Source organism: Melanotaenia boesemani, chromosome 5, assembly GCF_017639745.1.
Source record: "Melanotaenia boesemani isolate fMelBoe1 chromosome 5, fMelBoe1.pri, whole genome shotgun sequence".
Classification (NCBI taxonomy): Eukaryota; Metazoa; Chordata; class Actinopteri; order Atheriniformes; family Melanotaeniidae; genus Melanotaenia; species Melanotaenia boesemani.
Genome location: NC_055686.1, coordinates 8,692,649 through 8,712,090, shown reverse-complemented (window position 1 = coordinate 8,712,090; position 19,442 = coordinate 8,692,649). Strand labels below are relative to the sequence as shown.

The window sequence follows — 19,442 nt, the reverse complement described above, 5'->3', positions numbered from 1 at the left end:
ATTGGCTTTTGTGTTTTAGCATTTGAGAAAAACTGTATTGAGATATCTCATAATAATTACCTATATTAAACCAAGTAGGAGACATAAAATACATGCAAAAGACAAAGGTGTTCAACAAACCATCCTGCATCATGTGTTTCTTATGTTGTGAATGTCTGTATTATGTGCTTTTATGTACTGAGGTGTGTGTTTTTTTTGTATTTCTACACTGGGCCCGTCAAGGCCCAATTTCTTTTTTCTAGCCTCCTCCCGTTACTCCCTCATGTTATCTTTTCCATCTGTGAAAATGGTGCGCTGCATGGCGGCTGCTGCCTCAGTCTACCTGATCCTGTTTGCTTATATGTTATTGTTGTCTACTCTTGGGCGGATTTGTACTGGAAAAAAATTTTGTTGCTCCTGTTGCAATGACAATTAAGTTTCATTCATTCATTAATTTATTCATTCATTCATTCATGCACTATCTATCAATACCCGCTGTAATATTCTAATTAACCTTAGAGTCCATCTTTAAACCAAAGAAAAAAGAGAAAAGACAAAATCTAAAGAGTCCAAAAGCAGTCAATAAAGTTGGAACATTTAAAGTCTAAAAGTCTAACTGTGATCAGCCTCCTGCAGCAGACACAGCTTCGTGATAGGCCGGTCCAGGCAGCTAGTCTGAGTCTTGATACGGACTTGACGAACAAATACTCTTCAATCCAAAAAAGTCTCCATCGCTCGTCCCATTGGCCAAGAGTTTCTTGGTACAGAACTGTCCATGATGAGAACAAGAGTGAAGGTTCCTCTTCACTCTTGTCCATCGCTGACGTTTCTGCTGTTGCAGTAACTTTTCCTTCACCCATCTTTTCCAAAACAAGTCAAACATATATTGGACTTGTTTCCATCTTCTATGTGTGTACACGTCTGTGGGTTGGAATACTCCTGGTGGAAATGATGGTGAAGTCTTTAACAGAAGTGATTTGGAGTTAAAGCTTCCAGGTCGTTTGGATCCATGGAGGCTTTAGTGATTGGACATCTGGTCCTTTGCCAGTATTATAGGATGTTTTGCCTCAACAGGCATCAATGATCTACTGAGCCTACCACCAATGGATTCCATCTTGAAACTGTGGACAGAGCCTACGAAGATGACTGAATTTCATAATGAGCTGTGCTTTCTCCAGGCTGGCTAGTTCCTCAGGAAATCTCTTTCTTTGACAGAACATGATGATGGCAACCTCAGCCCTGTCCAGTTCTTCTACTGAAATACTCCTAAACACAGCAGTCCTCTTGATGCTGCTTAGCTCCTCTTATCACCACTGTCACTGTCTCAAAAATCAATAAATCAATGTAACTAAAGAAACCCAACTATACAAGTAATAAACATGAAATTAAATGAAAAGCAACATATTATTCATTAAAACTAATTAATACCTTATTAAGCCCCTCCCCAATTTCACCAACACCTGGCCTACACTGCCTCTGGTTGGCTAACAGTAAAACTGGGATCAGCTGAGCCCCGTCCATACAGGTGTAGAGTATTTAAAGAGCGAGATAGAGAAAGAGAAAGCTAATCTAAAGAGATAGACGGAGAAAGATAGAGACAGGGTTCCTTTTTGGTTACCAATGGCTGCCTTTTTTTTTGATGACCCTGCAGAGATGCACGCTTAATTCGAAGGGCATTCAGGCCACCAGACCCACAGGTTTTCTGGGGGAGGACCCCCACCAGTAGCAGTGGTCTCTGACGTTGTCTTGGTATCTACATTTATCTGCATGTCGAATGTGGAGCCTCCCGCTACAGACCTGGCTGATACACTTCCCTGGGTGTGTTCAAATGACATTGAAATAGCTGAGGAAAATCCCAAACCGGACCATCAGACTGATCTCTCCTTCTGGAACACTGTTGGTGCCAGACCAAAGTCATCAACCCCGGCCAGAACCTGGTCTGATGTTGTTCGTCGCAGAGGTAAATCCAGCAGGAAATTTAAAGCTCCAGCACTCACTCCACCACCTGAAGTCTCACTGCATAATAAATATGATGTGTTGAGTCACATTAAAATGAATGATGATGAGTGTAATGCAAGGATATATTAAAATTCAAGAAATAGCCCTAAAACTCAGCCAAGGGCTAACCAGACCAGGAGGAGAGGCCAAAATTCCACAAACAGGAGGACTAGAGAAGCTATGGGCGCCTCCACACAAAAACAAATAGACACAATTCTGATTGGGGACTCTATAACAGCATGTGAGGATGGCAAAGACGGAAAAATTAACACTTTTTGATACATCAGTCAGGGAACTGACAGAGATGTTGCCGACCATTCTGTCTTCACATCCAGATGGTATGAAGATTATTGTCCACACAGGGTCTTTTGATATTCTGAGGAGGAAAATTGGCTCTGAAATCCTGAAAAAAGACTTTTCTCTGCCGTTGGAGAGACTGTGTAAATTGGGAGCACACCATGTTTACATTTCAGGACCCATTCCTACAGCGGGTAAAGGGATTGAACTTTTTAGTAGACTTCTTGGCCTGAACACATGGTTATCAAACGCATGTATCACCCATGGGATAAAGTTCATTGATAACTTCAATATCTTTTGGAACTGTAAGGAGCGATTCAGACCTGATGGTGTGCATCCAAATCTAACTGGATGCAGATTACTTGGTGCACACTTGCGTCATGCTGTTGGGACGGCAAACCCAAACATGAGTGTACAGATAAGAGCGAAGGACACAGCAGAGAGGCGATCAACTCCCAGCTCTCCCCCCTCACCAGACCCTCTTCTCCACATCACCCAAGGTCTTCAAAGGATGTCTCCATCCCGGTCTGGACCCCAGCGACCACCATCTACCAAGAAATACAGGGCTCCCCCTCCTCATCCTCCTATTAGATCATCTGTCCTGACTGAGCAGGGCACGGGAGGAGGTGCAGGAGGTTCCCAGAACAGCAGAATTCACAACAAAGATAACATGCCATGATGCGTTCAGGGTCCTTGCTGTAGTTTTGCTACTACTGACAGCTGTTCTGAGATCAAGCCTGGACCCAGTAGGATTCCTGTGTTAGTTAGTAAAATAAGGAATCGAACATGGTCAGCTTGTGGGGTGAATCGATCTAATCTGTTAACTGTACCTTGTACAACTCAGAATACAACAGAGACCAGTGTAAACTTCATAAAGCTGCTGTACTTAATGTTAGATTTCTGTCCAACAAGTCACTGTTAGTTAATGACTTCATCATTTTTTCACAGTTTAGATTTTCTTTTTCTGACAGAAACATGGTTAACAGAAGACACAAGGGCTACAGTTAAAGTGCTAACACTGTGGTTACCAGCCTAAAAAGAGAATGCAAAATTTTATTGATGAATTTTCTGAATTGTTGTCGGTTATCTCTACTGATTTTAACCATTTCATCATAACTGGGGATTTTAACATTCACATAGATAACATGATGGATGGTAATGTCAAGGAATTTTGTTCCATATTGGACATGTTTGGTTTGTGTCAACATGTAAAACAACCGACCCACATTCAAGGTCACATTCTGGACCTGGTTATTTCAAAGGGTGTGGAAATTTCTTCTGTAGCGGTCACTGACTTGGCCATTTCTGACCATTTTTGTATTTTGTTTGATTTACTGATCACTCAGAAAGTCCAGCCAACCTGCTTCTCAGTTAGGAAGAGGTACATTAATGAAAGAACAAGTGCTAAGTTTGTGGAGGCCATAGCTATGTTACCAACAACCAGTGCAGAGTCAGTTGATGGACTCCTGGATAATTTCAATCTGAAAGTCTTGAATGTAATGGATGCTTTTGCACCAATAAGAATCAAGAGCAACTTGAGCAAACAGAAAACACCATGGAGAAACACCACCGTGGTTACCAGCCTAAAAAGAGAATGCAGAAAAACTGAGTGGAAATGGCGGAAAAATAAACTTCAAATTCACTATGAGCTGTACAAACAAAGCCTGCGTAACTATAACAATGAGCTGTGCAAGGCCAGAGAGCTGCATTTATCTGAAATGATTAACAGGAATGTCAACAATTCTCGCACTCTGTTTACTATGATTGAAAAACTTACTAATCCTCCTATACAGATATACCCAGAGCTCCTTTCAACTGAGAAATGCAACCAATTTGCAAACTTTTTTAGCCAAAAAATTAAAACAATTAGGCAAAATATTAATTCCACACAGTCGAACAAAAAAAATAGTCTGTGTCTAAAACCCGGAAATAATTATGTCATGTCGCAATTTAAAATGGTGAATTTAAAAGTCCTACAAGAAACAGTTTGGCATTTGAAATCAACAACATGCACTCTGGACATGATACCATCCGACTTTTTAAAAACAGTTTTTACCTCAGTAGAAAGTGATCTCCTACTGACAGTTAACAGCTCAGTGGCATCAGGCATTTTTCCCAAGTCACTAAAGATAGCTGCTATTAAGCCACTCCTAAAGAAAAGGACTCTAGACGCCTCTATAATGAACAACTATAGACCTGTCTCTAACCTCTCTTTTATTTCCAAGATTATTGAAAAAGTAGTATTTCACCAGCTTAATGACTTTTTAAATGAAAGTGGAAATCTTGATAAAGTTCAGTCTGGCTTCTGACCTCATCACAGCCCTGAAACAGCTCTGGTCAAAGTGCTAAATGACATTAGGTTGAATACTGATTCTGGTCAAGTATCAGTCCTGGTTCTGTTGGATCTCAGTGCTGCGTTTGATACTGTAGATCACAGAATCCTGTTGCAGAAGCTTTTTACCAGCTCAGAAACATCAACAGAATTAAAAGTTTAGTCTCCCAGAAAGACCAGGAGAAGCTCATCCATGCATTCATCTCCAGTAGACTGGATTACTGTAATGGTCTTTTAACAGGACTTCCTAAAAAGAGCATTAAACATCTGCAGCTCATCCAAAACGCTGCTGCTAGAGTTTTAACCAGGACTAAGAGATCTGAACACATCACACCAGTTTTGAAATCTTTACACTGGCTTCCAGTCAGTCAAAGAATAGATTTTAAAACCCTTCTGCTTGTTTACAAATCCCAGAATGGTTTAGACCCAGAATACATCTGTGATATGTTCAGAGAATATAAACCTAGCAGAGCTCTTAGATCCAAAGACTCTGGTCAACTAGTCCAGACCAGAGTCCAGACTAAACATGGAGAAGCAGCATTTAGCTGTTATGCTGCAAACAAATGGAACAAACTGCCGGTGGAGATTAAACTTTCACCAAATGTAGACATTTTTAAATCCAGGTTAAAAACATTTCTTTTCTCATGCGCCTATGCATGAAATCTTCACGGTAACTATTTTAACTTATCTTGCTTTTAATAATTTTAATGTAATTTATTATTTTATTGTGATTATGTGTTGATGCCTTTTACTATTCTTAATATCTGTAATGTCTTTGTTTTATGTAAAGCACTTTGAATTGTCCTGTACATGAAATGTGCTATACAAATAAACTGCCTTACCTTGCCTTACAGTGCAACATGTTTACAGCTCAACACGTTTAGATCAAATACATTTAATTAAAGGCTACCTTCAACTCTGATATATGTTGTTGTACTTTATTTTCACCTGCTGCCAGGTACGCTTTTGACTGCTTCTGTTGAGATGTAACAGTGCAGAATTAACCCTTTGATGCATAGTGTCCACTACAGAGGACACATATTTAAAGACTGTTTTTAAATGTATGCATGGGTATGGATTGTACATTAGCAACTTCAATGGACATTGGTGAGTCACCAATACTCTGCTACGTATGAAGAATAAATACATTTGATATAGTATATATACATACATTGTAATTACCATGTTTGCCTCAGTGATAAAAAGGACAAGAAAATGATCCAGGTGTTTTTATAGGAAATTTATGTTATATTAATATGACAAGACATTATTTTATAAATATTTTCATAGATCAAATAGAAATACACTGAGTAAAAGTTAAAATAAGATTAAAGAACAGAAAAACATCAATGTGCATGTCTGTAGAAGTAAAATATTTGATTTGAAAACATGTGATACTGTTTTGTAATAATTCATGCACCAGAGGGTCACACACACGCACGCGCGCACACACACACACACATACATACACACACACACACACACACACACATACAATATATTCATAAAGTATGATGATGCATATTGATTATTGTGTTATTAATAAACTGAGCAGCACCAGTACATCTTATACAGAGAAAATTGAGCTGCTTTATGTAAACAGATTTATAACACAAGAGGAGACCAGAAATAAATGAGGACAGTGAAATCAACATGTAACAATTGAGAATGGTATGAAACTTGTATAACTTACACGTTTAGTCTGTCAGCAGTTGTTTGCCACTTTCCTCGCTTTATTAGTCTCGGCCGTATTATCTTTTCTGGTGATGACACTTTTAAGTCCTCATACATCTCCATCAGTGACATGTGGTCAGGAGAGGCATGATAAAAAACTAAATAAATAAATATTAATATTTTCCACTGATGAGTTTTTTTCTGTATCTATGATCATCTTAAAAGACGAGAGAAGAGGAGCATTTATATAAACGACGGAAGGATGAAGTAGCCGACTACCACTGACTTTGTTAATTTGACTGTCATCTAACTGACTGTGTTTCAGGAATAACACTCAACAGAAAAGGTGCTTGCTATAGTATCCTAAAGGAAACTGTAACTACGGTTTCTAGAAAATGTAGAACATGGATTTATTTATGTTTTATGCTGAGCAGTATTTCATAGACCGGCACATTGTATACCGATGTACTGTCTCAAAATATAAATAACTCGCCATTATAAAAAAAAAAAGCTAAATGCTTTACAATTTTTTTCCAGATGCATGGGAATTTGACATTAGTGGTTTAACAGATATGTGTGACTTTACGCATTATAATAAACCCAGACTTTTATAAAAGTGTTTTCAGGGACTCCTCCATCTCCCCACTGCAGTCTGGACCCATTTAACATGTTATGTGAGCCTCACAGAGCCAGTGTGACCCAGGTCACCATTTCTGATGGCCGTCAGAATAACATTATAATAACTGATTTTTGGAAATTTGCTCCAACAAAACTGTTTAAAAAATTATATTGAAATTTATTCTCCAGTAAATGTTGCTGCGTCGTGTTTTGTATTGAAGCTGCTGTCTCACTGGGAACTGCCTTACTGGAAACTGTGTCACTGGGAACTGCCTTACTGGGAACTGTCTTACTGGAAACTGTCTGACTGGGAACTGCCTTACTGGGAACTGCCTGACTGGGAACAGTCTGACTGGGAACTGTCTTACTGGGAACTGTCTGACTGGGAACTGTCTGACTGGGAACTGTCTTACTGGGAACTGTCTGACTATTAAAACAGAAATGTTTTAATATGTAGCCGTCTATCTACAGCAACATTTACTTCCTTCTTCCATTCGGTTTTCTCCTTGTTTTTATTCTGATATAAGGACCTTATTGTTGGTCTTGTCTCCAAGTTATTCACTGATGTGTTGTTTTCTTCAATTCAAGTTCCTTGTTTGAGGTTAAAGTGCTGGTTTTGCTCTGTTCTTCTTCCTCCTGTCCACCTCCTCCACCCTGCAGCATCCTGGTTTCTGTTTATACAGAAATAATAATGAATGAATGAAAATGAATAGAAATACAATTTATTAAAATTAATCAATGCCTGCAATTGAAATAATTAGGAAAATATCTGTGCGTAATGCAGGTTGGTATAACTCCAAAACTATTTGACCTCCATTTTTAATACATAATTGAACAGACACATTGTGTGACAGAGCTGCTGTGGGATTAGTGGTTGGACAGGGGTATCCATTAATGTATCCAATGCCTGAAAGAGGTGTACTTCCTATTTGAGAGAAGAGGAGACTCCACCGAGTGCCTACCAACAAAAACAGACCTGTTTGTGTTGAACTGTGGTCATTCTGCTAGTGAATGTAGCTAAAAATCCAGCTGGACGTGTCCCTGACTGTTTGTTTCAGGAGTGCAGCCTCTGGACACTTTGAAATCAAAGATGTGACCTCATTTTAGCTGTAATCTGAATCCTTTCATAACGTTCTGGTCTTACCAGTCACATCAATGCAAAGGTAGGACCGAAAGATTTATTATTGCTGACTGTAGCTGCCTCAGGCAACTCTTCAAATGTAAAGATAACTCTAGAGCTTTAGGCAAAACTTCACAGGAGCCCCTTCAACCAGCGTTCAACTGGGTGTGGATGAACTTGAAGTAATGTACCTGAGGCAGAGTTGCAGGAGGCATACTCAGTGTGGATGTATTTGAGGTATGTGTGCTGGCAGTAACTGATGTGATAAACAAAGAAAAAATGGTACATCATGTAACAAAGAGTCTTTAGAGATAAACATACAGAATGAACCATTTCCTCTGAACTTAGTTTCCATCATGTGGTTTTGGAGAGAGTACCGAACCATCTTATGGAAGTTGTAGCTGAACCATTTTCATTATTTATCACACTTTCCTCATATTAGGCACATTTCCCTACATGTAACACAACTGTTAACCACACAGGTCAAATACAGGTCATACTATATTTTAAATTTACATATTAAATCTAAATGTAAATGTTTTGAGGGGTTGACGACTGACGAACAAATAAAAGGAGCCCTCTGTGTTGAAATAGAGAAACATGGTTTCCTATATAATAATTATTCTGTTTTGACTCTACAGTGTTAGTTTCATGCATGTAAGTTACATACAGGCCTAATAAACAGGATCTAGAAACTTCACTAATTTTGTTCTGCTTCACTTGATCAGAATTGAAACCTGAAATTTTTATTTGTTCAATGTGCCATCGTCATTTATTCCTCACCAGCAACATATTTACTGATGTTTTAAAAATACTAAAAAATATCACAAATTTTTCCATTTATGACTCTAAAACTAATGAAACAGACCTTGTGGTTGGAGAGAAACACTCATTTCATCAGGGGTATTTAATTTCAAGCAGAGGTCTAAAAGAAATTCGAGGGGTCAAAAGGTTAAAGCTGCTGTTTACTGGAGCAACGGTGAGTTTTTATACTAAATAATAAACGCTGAGAACAGCAGGAAGAGCCTGAAATATTGTAAAGAGCAGGAAGAGTTGGAGAGTTTCTCCACAAGAGGTCGACTAATGGAAGGATGCCTCGTGAAGTTGCTTTAAGAAAAGCTGAAGAACTGAAATCAGATCATCTATCCAGCATCAAACCGACTCACAGAGCAGCTGCTGGACAGAAAAACTTCACTGTGGTCATTTCAACATTTTATTTTTTTAATCAGCTCTAAACATTAACAACTGTAGTGCGCTCTGTCAGATCCTTGTATTAAACTAAACATACTGATATTTAGTGCAACATTCATCATGCAGAACAGAATTTCTGTCAGAGGGAAGAGGTGGACTGTCCAACATAAATGCTCAGCAAATAAAAATATTCAACTTTAATTCAACTATTTGCACCAAAGTTTGGTAAAAATGTCTTTCTAAAATTTAGCTTAAAATGGTGAATAGGATACAGGTTTGTAGTTTTAGATCAGAGGAGTCTGAGTTTCTCTTCAGAAGAAGCAGGTAAGATGTGAGGTGAACGGCTCTGTAAAGGTGACTAAAGTGTGCAGCCAGGGTTAAGATCGAGTACTTGTTGAAATGAAGGTAAAAAATATGCATGTGTGATCTGAAAATCCTTCATCACAGAAGAGACAGACCCTGTGTTGTTTAAAATTAATATAATTTAGAACATTAAAATCACCTGGAAGAGGTGTCTGATTGATTGTCCACATGTAAATTAAAGTTGCCTAAAATAACAATTCTATTAAAACATCTTTTAGTTTCTATGGTCTTCGCCTGTGGAACAGCCTTCCAGACGACCTGAGAGCAGCTGGGAGTGTTGATATTTTTAAAGGTGAACTTAAGACTTACCTTCTTAGCAAAGCATTTAACTGACTTGCATTTAGTATTCATAATTGGTATTTTACTACATGTATGTTTAATTTATTTATTATTGTGTGATTGTGTTTTACCAGATTAGTCAGTATTTACTTTTTTAACACATTTAGAATTTCCACACTTTTAATGAACAAGTGATAAAAAGCCTTTTATTTCAGTCTTAATGGTTTTTATACCACAATGGCCTATATGTATATGTATCTGCTTTTAGTGTATATGCGTGGGTATATGTCATGTATGTGTGTGTAGGCTTGACTTAGTGGTTTGTGGTCTGGAGGACTCTTTGTAAAAAGATTTTTGTTATTATTTTTAATGTAAAACACTTTGTTTTGTAAATTGTATGAAAAGTGCTTGATAAATAAATTTTGATAGATTAATAAATAACGTGTGTCTTTGATATTTTAGCATTAGTGTTTGTGACTGTTACGTGATCACTGGTTTCATCTTTTACTCAAACATCTTTGGCATCTATTAGTTTCAGGGTGTAGATTGACAGAAAACTTCTCAGGTATGTTTTGTAAAAGCCGGCAGCAGCTTCAGGCGTCCAGTGCACCTGTATGCAAATCAATAAGCTCAACTAGGAGAACAGGTTGGATATGGTACAAGCTGTCCAGGCCTCCTGAGAACTGACTAAAATACAAGACTGGAACCCCTTTTTTCTTTTGGGTGGAGGGTGGGGGGCTTGGCCAAAAGATCACAAGAAAAGAGACAATGTCATCAGGACTTTGCCATTTTGGGGGAACCTGCTGCCTCCATCGACACTTTCAGGTTTCTCGCTAGCAAACGTTGTTAAAAACACGTCTAAAAACACACGTCCTCACCGCGATCAGCTCACATGGAAAGTGGAGTCATTATGATGCAAAACCATTAATAACTTAAATCATTACAAGCAGATGAACAACAGATAAAGTTCAGCTTTAGATGCGTTGCCACCAGTTTCAGTCTCAGACATCTGTGTCTTCCTTGTGTTTGGTGGACGTTCGTACACCTGCCATGAATTTAAAAACTACTGATCATTAAATGAGTCTGCAGATATTTTTACAACCAGATGGATGAAAAAAGCAAAAGCCACATGACGGGGGGTAATGGAAGAAACCAACTGGAAATCAACCAGAAATGAGCAGGACAGGGACTCTTTGGGGTCTCAGATCTGGTGGAACACTTACAGACTCTAGAACTGGTGTAGCAGGGACTGGTGGGACATCTGCAGCCTCCATGGTAGTGATTGCAGCTGGCAGAGCACCTTAAAGTGAGAGCAAATTAGTGTGAATTTACTCTGACTGAAGCCCAGCAGCTTTGATTCAGCTTCACCAACAGTTTAATAAAGATGTGTGATTCTTTGGTATTTGAGTATCAGTTTTTGGGAATAGTTGGTAAACTGGTTTCGGCTGAGACTCAAATGTCAGAGATGCTTACCTGACAAGATGATGAGGACACATTCAGTTCAGTAGAGGGAGGTTCCCGTCACCGTCGACTCCACATCCAGTCCTCCCCTTGGATTCTATTGGGTATCGTCAAGAGCGAAGACACAAATAAAAAGGGACGAACAGAGAGAGAGAGTCAGAGCGACATCCTCCACAGAGACATCGCCAGACACATCTGTCCAACAGATCTTCAGAGAGCCTCCTGGACACAAGTCTTCATCATCTTACCAAAGCTGCAGAAGGTGAGACGAGCTGTACACCTGCGCTGGTCAAAACATTGTCTTCTGGTTTTTAATTCAACTTTTAAGGCCACATCCTTGTTTAAAGGAAAATTACACGGTTTTAGTGGCTGGTGGTGATTATCTTTGTTTTTATTAAAAGTTAACTCAATGTTTTCAGTGTAACTGATAGAAACAAAATCCACAATCCTTTTATTTAAAAGCAGATTTTAACATTAGGTAAATCTAATACAGTCTTTTTAAATGTCATAAATATCTTTTGAGGACTGAATGGTGCCTTCTGAAAGAAAAATGAAGTAGCAAAAGAAGGAACTTTGTTGTGAACAAAGTAACACTGGAAAACATATTAAATTACCAAAGAAAGTGATAATAACTGATGTTTTTGTTCTTGTTTTCAGCATCGTAGGTGATCCTCTTCACTGACCACACAGGTTTGTCTTACACACACATACAAACCTCATAAATAGATCACTTACAGCTGTATAGCACTTATTTACCTTGTTTATAGATATTATTACAGCTCTCTAAATGCCAGTATAATTATTTAAAGTACTACATTATTTATTATGAAGTAAAAAAACAAAAACTAAAAAATAATTTCTAACTAAAAAGTAGTCAAGGGGATAGTTTTAGGTAGTAATTAGTGTGTTAGATATGTCAACACTTAGCAGTAAAATAGATTTGGTAGCATCAGTATTTTTCCGTAGTGTCAGATTCCCCCTCTGGTGACCTTCGACCTTGACTTCTATTGAAATTAAACTTTTTAATGTCACTGTCATTACAGTTTAAAACCCTTCATTCTTTAATGTCAGAGTTTCATCAGGAAGAAAAATTGTGAGATTTAATATTTTTGCTGGATTCTACCAGATTAAACTGTTTTACCATTATAGGCAGATGCTGGAAATTCTGGTCTTGTTATATTAAAGAGCTGTGGGGCCACCAGGGGGCGCCGAGAGGGATTTGTTTGTGTGAAGTAATTCCTGATTATTACAATGTTGACTAAAAATATCATACACACATACACAAAAATAAATAGATTTATTAATTAATCTTGGGCCCACTGGTAGCCTTTGTAGGAACTGACACTATGTAAAAAATATGAATCCAATCAACAAAGCTTAAAAGACAAATGAGGGGAAAAGACACAAGAAAAAGAAACGACAGCTAGCCGTAACGCAGCCAAAATGATCATCAAATAATTTTTAAGAAGCTGAGAAAAATATAAAAGTATAAGATAACTTAATAAACTTGTACAACACAAGCTGTAGTGGCCTATGAGGGATACACACTCTGAATGACCACTGCTCCACTTTCTGCTGCTTAATAAAGATTATAGACCTATGATCTTCATTTAAAAAAACTATTTTCTATAGTCCTCATTTTCTGGAGACTGTGTAAAATAATCTTACATGGTCCTTAGAAACAACAGAAAGAGGTTTAAGCTGTGGGCCCACACACTCACACACACACCAGCAGCTCCTCCCCCTTTTGCAGCAGCAAGCTTGAGCCTCGTGTACGTGCTGCTTGCTTCATTCCTCACCCCTGCCTCACCTGACAGCCTCAGGCCTGTACAGTCCTCAGCAGAACTACTCAGTCCGGTCCCACGAGGGCTGCAGCCCCACAGGTTTTCATGTCTCCCACTCAATTCTTTATTTAAAGGATTGATCAAAATATTAAATAGTAATTGTATTTTATAATGAAGTAATGCACATAAATAAGACTTCTATGCAAACTGAATTAGAAATTGGTTAGATACATACAAAGTATTCACAAGTGATAAACTGGCCTAAAAAAGAAGCTCTGAGTGAATCTTATCAGGGACTTGAGCCAAAAACCTAAATCTTTAAATAGAACCAGACTTCTTGTCGTGTTGTTGTTTACATATTCATACTTTGCCATGGCATCGGCCTGCCTTCATCCTTTTTAAAGCTTCTGGCAACTTCCTGTTTCCCACTTTTCCACATGAACCACACCCACTTCACATCGCTGAATAGATGCCAGACACCACACGATAATAAAATTCTGCCTAGATGATGTGTGGAGAACAGACAAAAGAGTCAAATCTGAGAGGAAGAACAAATTTCTCTGTTCTTACAGAGTATTAACAGGCCTTTACCCCCCACCCCCAGCCAACCTGAAGACAGCAACACAAACGAGACGTCTCAATACCCAATAACAAGCTGTTTAATATACAGCATTGATGGTACTGCACTAGAAGCAAGAGTTACACAGAACATTGCAAGCTATGAAAAGACAAAGCAGTTATTCTCTAGAACAAAGTATTATTAGAAATGTCCCTTTAGGAAATAAATTCCCTCTTAGATTAACAGCAGCTAACAGACATGATGAAAGGAATTAATACATTAATGATGAAAATGTGTCTTACAGTTTTTATCCAATCAGCTTTGTGTCTTCCAGCTTTCTGACAGCTGATTGGATCCCTTCCAACATGCTCCACCCCCTTCTCCACCTGTTTGCTCTCATCTCACTGGGAGGTAAGCCAGAGACACATCAGTCAACCAGAGACAGAGAAACATTCACATTCTTAAGATGAGCAAAAGTTTAAACTCACATTTTACCCTGTAAGCAGTAAAAATCTGCATTAGAAATGTTTACTTCAGTAAAAGTATGCACGTGTAATAGTACAAGGTCATGTTATCAATCATGTTATAAGTGCTGGGTTTATATAAAGCAACTGTTGTAGCAGATGTTGTAGCGCTGATGAGACTGGAGCCCCCCGTGGCTGCAGTCTCATCAGCAACTAATTATGTCTGTCCTGCATGATGTTAGCTGCATACACCTGCACTGTGACCGGTCCTGCTGTCATTGACGTCCACAACAAAGCCGACTTCATAGAAGATCGCTGTTCCTACACTTTGCTGTCGGATTCGTGGATTTCAGTTGTTCAGATTCTGGCCAGTTTCCGTGAGCGACGTCGTACAGATGTGAGCTTTGTGGACAGTGTGACTCTGCGGTTGGAGAGTCTAAACGTTGACATTCTCCTGAAACAAGACGGCAGAGTCCTGGTAAGCTGCCTGAACTTCAGTCCACCAGTCAGGGTGGAGTTTGGTCTAAAATCCTCCCCACAGTCTCTGCTGTGGAGGCTCTCATCTTCCCTCTCAGAGACAGTAGAAACAGATTGATGAAGCTAGGAGATGATGCTGATGTTTCTCTCAGTATTTCCTCCATCTTGTTTCTCCACTGTGACTCAGGTGGACAACGTAGCTCTGGTCCTCAACAGCTCGATCCAGGAGGTCCATGGTGTCCAGCTCTCTAAGGACCAAACTGGAGTCACGGCCAAAGTTACACTCTCTGGACGCTCTGCTGCTGTGTTCTTTGATGGAGACACAGCACAGATCCACATGAAAGGTACAGAAAGTGTCATTGTGGACGTGGAGACCAAGAAACTGTTTTCTGTTGATCCAGTTTAAACATTGATGATTTTCTGACTCACTTTCTGTCCTGAACCATTTCAGGACCTGCTGGATCATCTCTGGTTGGTCTGTGTGGAAACTCCAGCAGTTTTTCTAGTGCAAAGCTCTCTGAGGACAGCTCCTCCAGGTAACTCCTCCTACAGACCGACTCTCTGCTGCTGCTTGATGAATGACTTACAGATACTGTGTATTATATGTGCTGTATGAATAATCCGGAGCAGAGCAGCAGTCCTGAATATGTGTTTGTCTCCTGCAGCTGTGAGAGCGTGTACACTGAACCTGCTGACGGTACGATCGACTGCCCCATGATGACTGAACGGTGAGCAGATTCATCCACACAGCAGGAAACATCTTCTGCTGTTATACTCTGATCTATTTGACATGTTACATCATATCAGTCATGTTACATGACACTATTACAGATGGGAGATAAACATAAAGGAGCTGATCAGTTCATTGGATCTCATGTTCTCTCTTTCCATGTGTGGAACAGCTGTAACCTCCTGATGGAGGCGCCCTTCTCCTCCTGTAACACCATCGTGGATCCAGCTCCCTACATAACTGCCTGCAATGCAACTTTGTGCAAATATCCTGCAGTGGACGGTCTCGGGTGTCAGTTCCTGTGGGCCTACGCCAGAGCCTGCAGCCTGAGCAACGTCACCCTGGAGAGCTGGTGGTCTGAGGCTCAGTGCTGTAAGACCTGAGCAACTTCAGCTAAATTCACCTCTATTTTTGTAGCTCATATGTGTTTAAAATACTTTACCAATATGTGTTTCTGCAGCTCGTCCTGAGGCCGTTTGTCAGAACCAGGTCTGCAGTGATCATGAGTTTTGTGGCGAGTTTGGGGGTAACACTGGCTGCCTCTGTAGAGCTGTTTTTGCCTCCAGTTACAGAGAGTCTAACACTCTGGGTACGACAGCTGTGACCACAACATAACAGGACTGAGTTATTGAAGGAAAACATTTAACTGTTTCTTTTTATCATTATGCTCATTTTCAGGAGATCCAGTGGTCTGCACACAGAACTCTGCCTCAGTCAGTCTGGTGGGTTGTCTCCTGAGGGACAAATACATTGACTACTCTGTCTTACACCTCAATGATGAGACCTGCAGGGGTGAGATGGACCAGGAGAGTGGCATGGTGACTTTCAGCTTCAACAGCAGCAACACCTGTGGTGCAGTGATCACGGTGGGTCCTCTCCTCCACATCTTTACTCTGTATAGACAAAAAGAGAATAAAGAGGCTTCTTCCTTTACATCTGAATATTTGGCTCTGCAGGCCAACGACAGCCAGGTGACCTACAAGAACGCCATCGTGGCTCAGAACAGCTCTTCTGAAGGCATCACTCGCCAAGATCAGTTCTACATCGACTTCTCCTGCATCCATGTTCAGCCAGAAATGAAGACTGTGGCCTTCAGGATCAAAGACAGGTGTGTTCTGGCTGGTAGCTTCATTTCTACTGCTACGTGAAACCTTTCAGCTGGTTTGTGAGTCAGAGAAGCTGAGGTGTGTTTATGTGTGTCGTCTGCAGCTCTGTGGTCCAGCACATCACATCTGGAGAGTGGAGTTATAATGTAACCATGAAATCCTACACCGACGCCGACCGCACACACGTTGTGGATTCTAACACCGATGTGATGCTGAACCAGAAGATCTGGGTGGAGCTGGAGACCGAAGGGTTGGATGCAGACCTGATCGCCGTGGTGACGGACTCCTGCTGGGCAACTGACCAGGAATCGTCCAACAGCACTCCGAGATACGACCTGATCCAGAATGGGTGAGACACACTGAGAAGTGGGAGCTGCTCACTGGGATTCCTTCATAGATGTGATTTCTGATGGTTGTGATGGGAGGCTGAGAAAAGTCTCTTCTTGTTTGTGAGCAGCTGTGCCAACGCTGCTGACCAGACAGTGATGGTGGAGGGAAACGGGGAGGGAACCTCCAACTACTTCTCCTTCAGCATGTTCCAGTTCATTGGGAGCTCTGGTGACGTCTACCTGCACTGCAAACTGAATCTGTGCATCAAAGAGGAGAACAGCTGCGTCCCGGTACGCCTCGCTGGAAGCTTTACTCAATACGACTGTTTAACACTGGTTATATGAGAGACTGGACTATTCTTGTTACTTAATTAGTCACAACTGCTCATTAAAACCCTGATAAAATCTATAAAAATGCATAACGTTTGGACTGAAAGTTGTTTTGAACTTGTAGGATTGTTCTGGTGGAGCTAAAAGAAGACGCAGATCTGTCAGGCCTAAACATGAACGTGGAGCTTCAGCCTTGGTCAGCATGGCCTGGATTAATTAGGTAAGACTGCTGTAGTAGATGATCATCCTGTTTTATAAACAGAAATCATGTGTGATGATGGCCAGGCTGATTCCCCAAGATCTGACTGAAAAGAACAAGACTTTGTTTGAGCAGAAACTATAAAGTAAAAAAAATCATAAAAGATTCGTCACTCACATTTTCATTTCATTGCCTTCTTAGGTGGTTGCCATGGTGACATGGACTGACTGACAGGTTGCTGACCTTGGTGATGATCCCTGACTTATGTGTGGTCCTGATGTGGAGCTTTAATGTGTGAAAGGATGAGTTTTTAGTGGTAAAAGGTTATTGAAGGTGTGTGAGGTTTACACTTGATTTTCATTTAAACCAGAATAATAATCTACATTTTATTGAGGTATGTAATCAGGTATGACTACTGTATCCTGCATCACTTCATCTCCCAGCATGCCTAGAGGCATTCCCAGACCTCCCAGAAAGTCATGGATAAACGTAGCTGTAGCACATCTGTTTGATTTGTGACCTTCAAACAAGAAAATATCTGATGGCATGTTGCAGACATCCACATGCATAAAGGTCTTCAACCAAAGAGAAAATACTTCTCTCAGGTTGTTCAAGCTCAACATGTTTTAGGCCTGAAGATGTAAAACAATCCAGAATTAATGAGTTAATACTAAGATGTAGTGATTTACAGATACAGTCTGGAGCTATGAGGTGATTTAGAGGTAATAAGTTAATTTCTTAATCAATCAGTGTCTTTTAAACATGTCGTTCTCAGGGTAAAATCATAGGTGAAGGAATGTAATCTGATTACTTTTAGTTTGTAGCTGTATTTTGTGTGATGTCTGATGGATTTATGTCTTTTAAGATTAAACTACAGTAAACAGAAGATGTTTATGTTTTTTGTAAGGTGAGAGTTTACAGTTTCTTCATGTTTACAGTGACTGGAAGGATTGATTGGTAACTAAGCTAACTTAATTGGTAACTAGGTCGGGGTTAATCATGGATGTAGGGTTTTTGAAAACTATGTAAGGCAATCTGAAGCGAGTCTGCAGCCCTGCAGAGATATTTACTGATGCAATGTCACATGTTCCATCCTTCCTCTTAGAAAGAAGAGTGAATATTAAACATGCTTTTTATTTTGTTTCCATTGGATCTTGTTTTTCAGAAGGCAGTTTGTCTCAGTTCAGTTGAAAATGAAAAATGCTGATTTTCTCTGTTTTATGGTTGAAATCTTTGTTCAGCATTTAAGACATTAAAAAAATCAATAAAATAAGGATGTGGGTAAAAATGAAACTGAATTTGTTTTCTTTCAGAGTTGGCAGATTTATTTTTTTACGTTTTATAAGCTTGTTTTAGCTGATTTGTTGTTTCTATTCTTCTATTAGTTTTTATGGTAAATTGGCTGCAGTTTACAGTTTTTCTTAATTGCTAAAACACTAAACCCTATGGTCTGAACCAAATGCTCAGTTGCCTGAACCCACTGATTTAATCAGTCACTCTTTTGACAAAACCATAAGCACTTTTCACGAGTTTAAACACAACTTGCCAACACATTTTATTGTGATGCACCTGTGCTTCATAATGGTGAGCACAGGTGGCAAAAGTCAAACACGATTAAAGCACAGGGGTCACCGGTTGAACACAACAACTCAAAACTGATCACACTTGAGGCTGTGATGTGAGGGAACATATATAAGCCAGTTCAGTGAGCACTGGTTTGTGAGGCACTACAATGCATAGAAATCTAAGGGGAGGAGGACTAGTAGTTTGTATAGGAGCCATATGTCAGGTTATTTATTTTCCCATATAATGTATGTGTACACATGGCATCACCGGTGATTGTGGGTGGCACCGTGGGTGTGTGATCTTCATTAATGGGTACGCTCACCTGTGTCGGTTTGAGGCCTGGAGCATGGAGACAGGGTGAGCTTGGGGAGAAATTTTCTATTAACCATCATTGTCTATACCATTAACATAATCTAAATGGACAGTTTTGATATATCCTTGCACATCAGTGGAAGTAAGTGCCTGCTTCTTAAGATTGTGATATGGATAAAGAAAAATAAAACATTGTGATAAGTGCACTGGTTTAGTGTGATGCGTATGTGATACAAAGCCTCAAGTCTTAGCCTGTTGCTGTGTTTGGGTTAAA

At 39.7% G+C, this 19,442-nt stretch overlaps 1 protein-coding gene across 1 annotated transcript; it reads left to right on the top strand.

The window, feature by feature from the left end:
- Positions 1-14,354: 14,354 nt before the first annotated feature.
- Positions 14,355-17,521, top strand: LOC121640333 (alpha-tectorin-like). Its single transcript, XM_041986046.1, has 11 exons — positions 14,355-14,597; positions 14,784-14,940; positions 15,048-15,132; positions 15,262-15,324; positions 15,499-15,698; positions 15,787-15,915; positions 16,005-16,192; positions 16,283-16,434; positions 16,536-16,781; positions 16,890-17,052; positions 17,492-17,521. Exons 1-11 carry the CDS (start codon positions 14,355-14,357, stop codon positions 17,519-17,521), a joined length of 1,656 nt encoding a protein of 551 aa, XP_041841980.1.
- Positions 17,522-19,442: the final 1,921 nt, after the last annotated feature.

Excerpts from the sequence above, each read along its gene's own strand:
- LOC121640333 (XM_041986046.1), top strand. The coding sequence starts at position 14,355 with ATGTTAGCTGCATACACCTGCACTGTGACCGGTCCTGCTGTCATTGAC. Across the intron at positions 14,941-15,047 it reads AGCACAGATCCACATGAAAG|GACCTGCTGGATCATCTCTG; the intron begins GTACAGAAAGTG and ends GAACCATTTCAG. Across the intron at positions 16,193-16,282 it reads CCTGTGGTGCAGTGATCACG|GCCAACGACAGCCAGGTGAC; the intron begins GTGGGTCCTCTC and ends TTGGCTCTGCAG.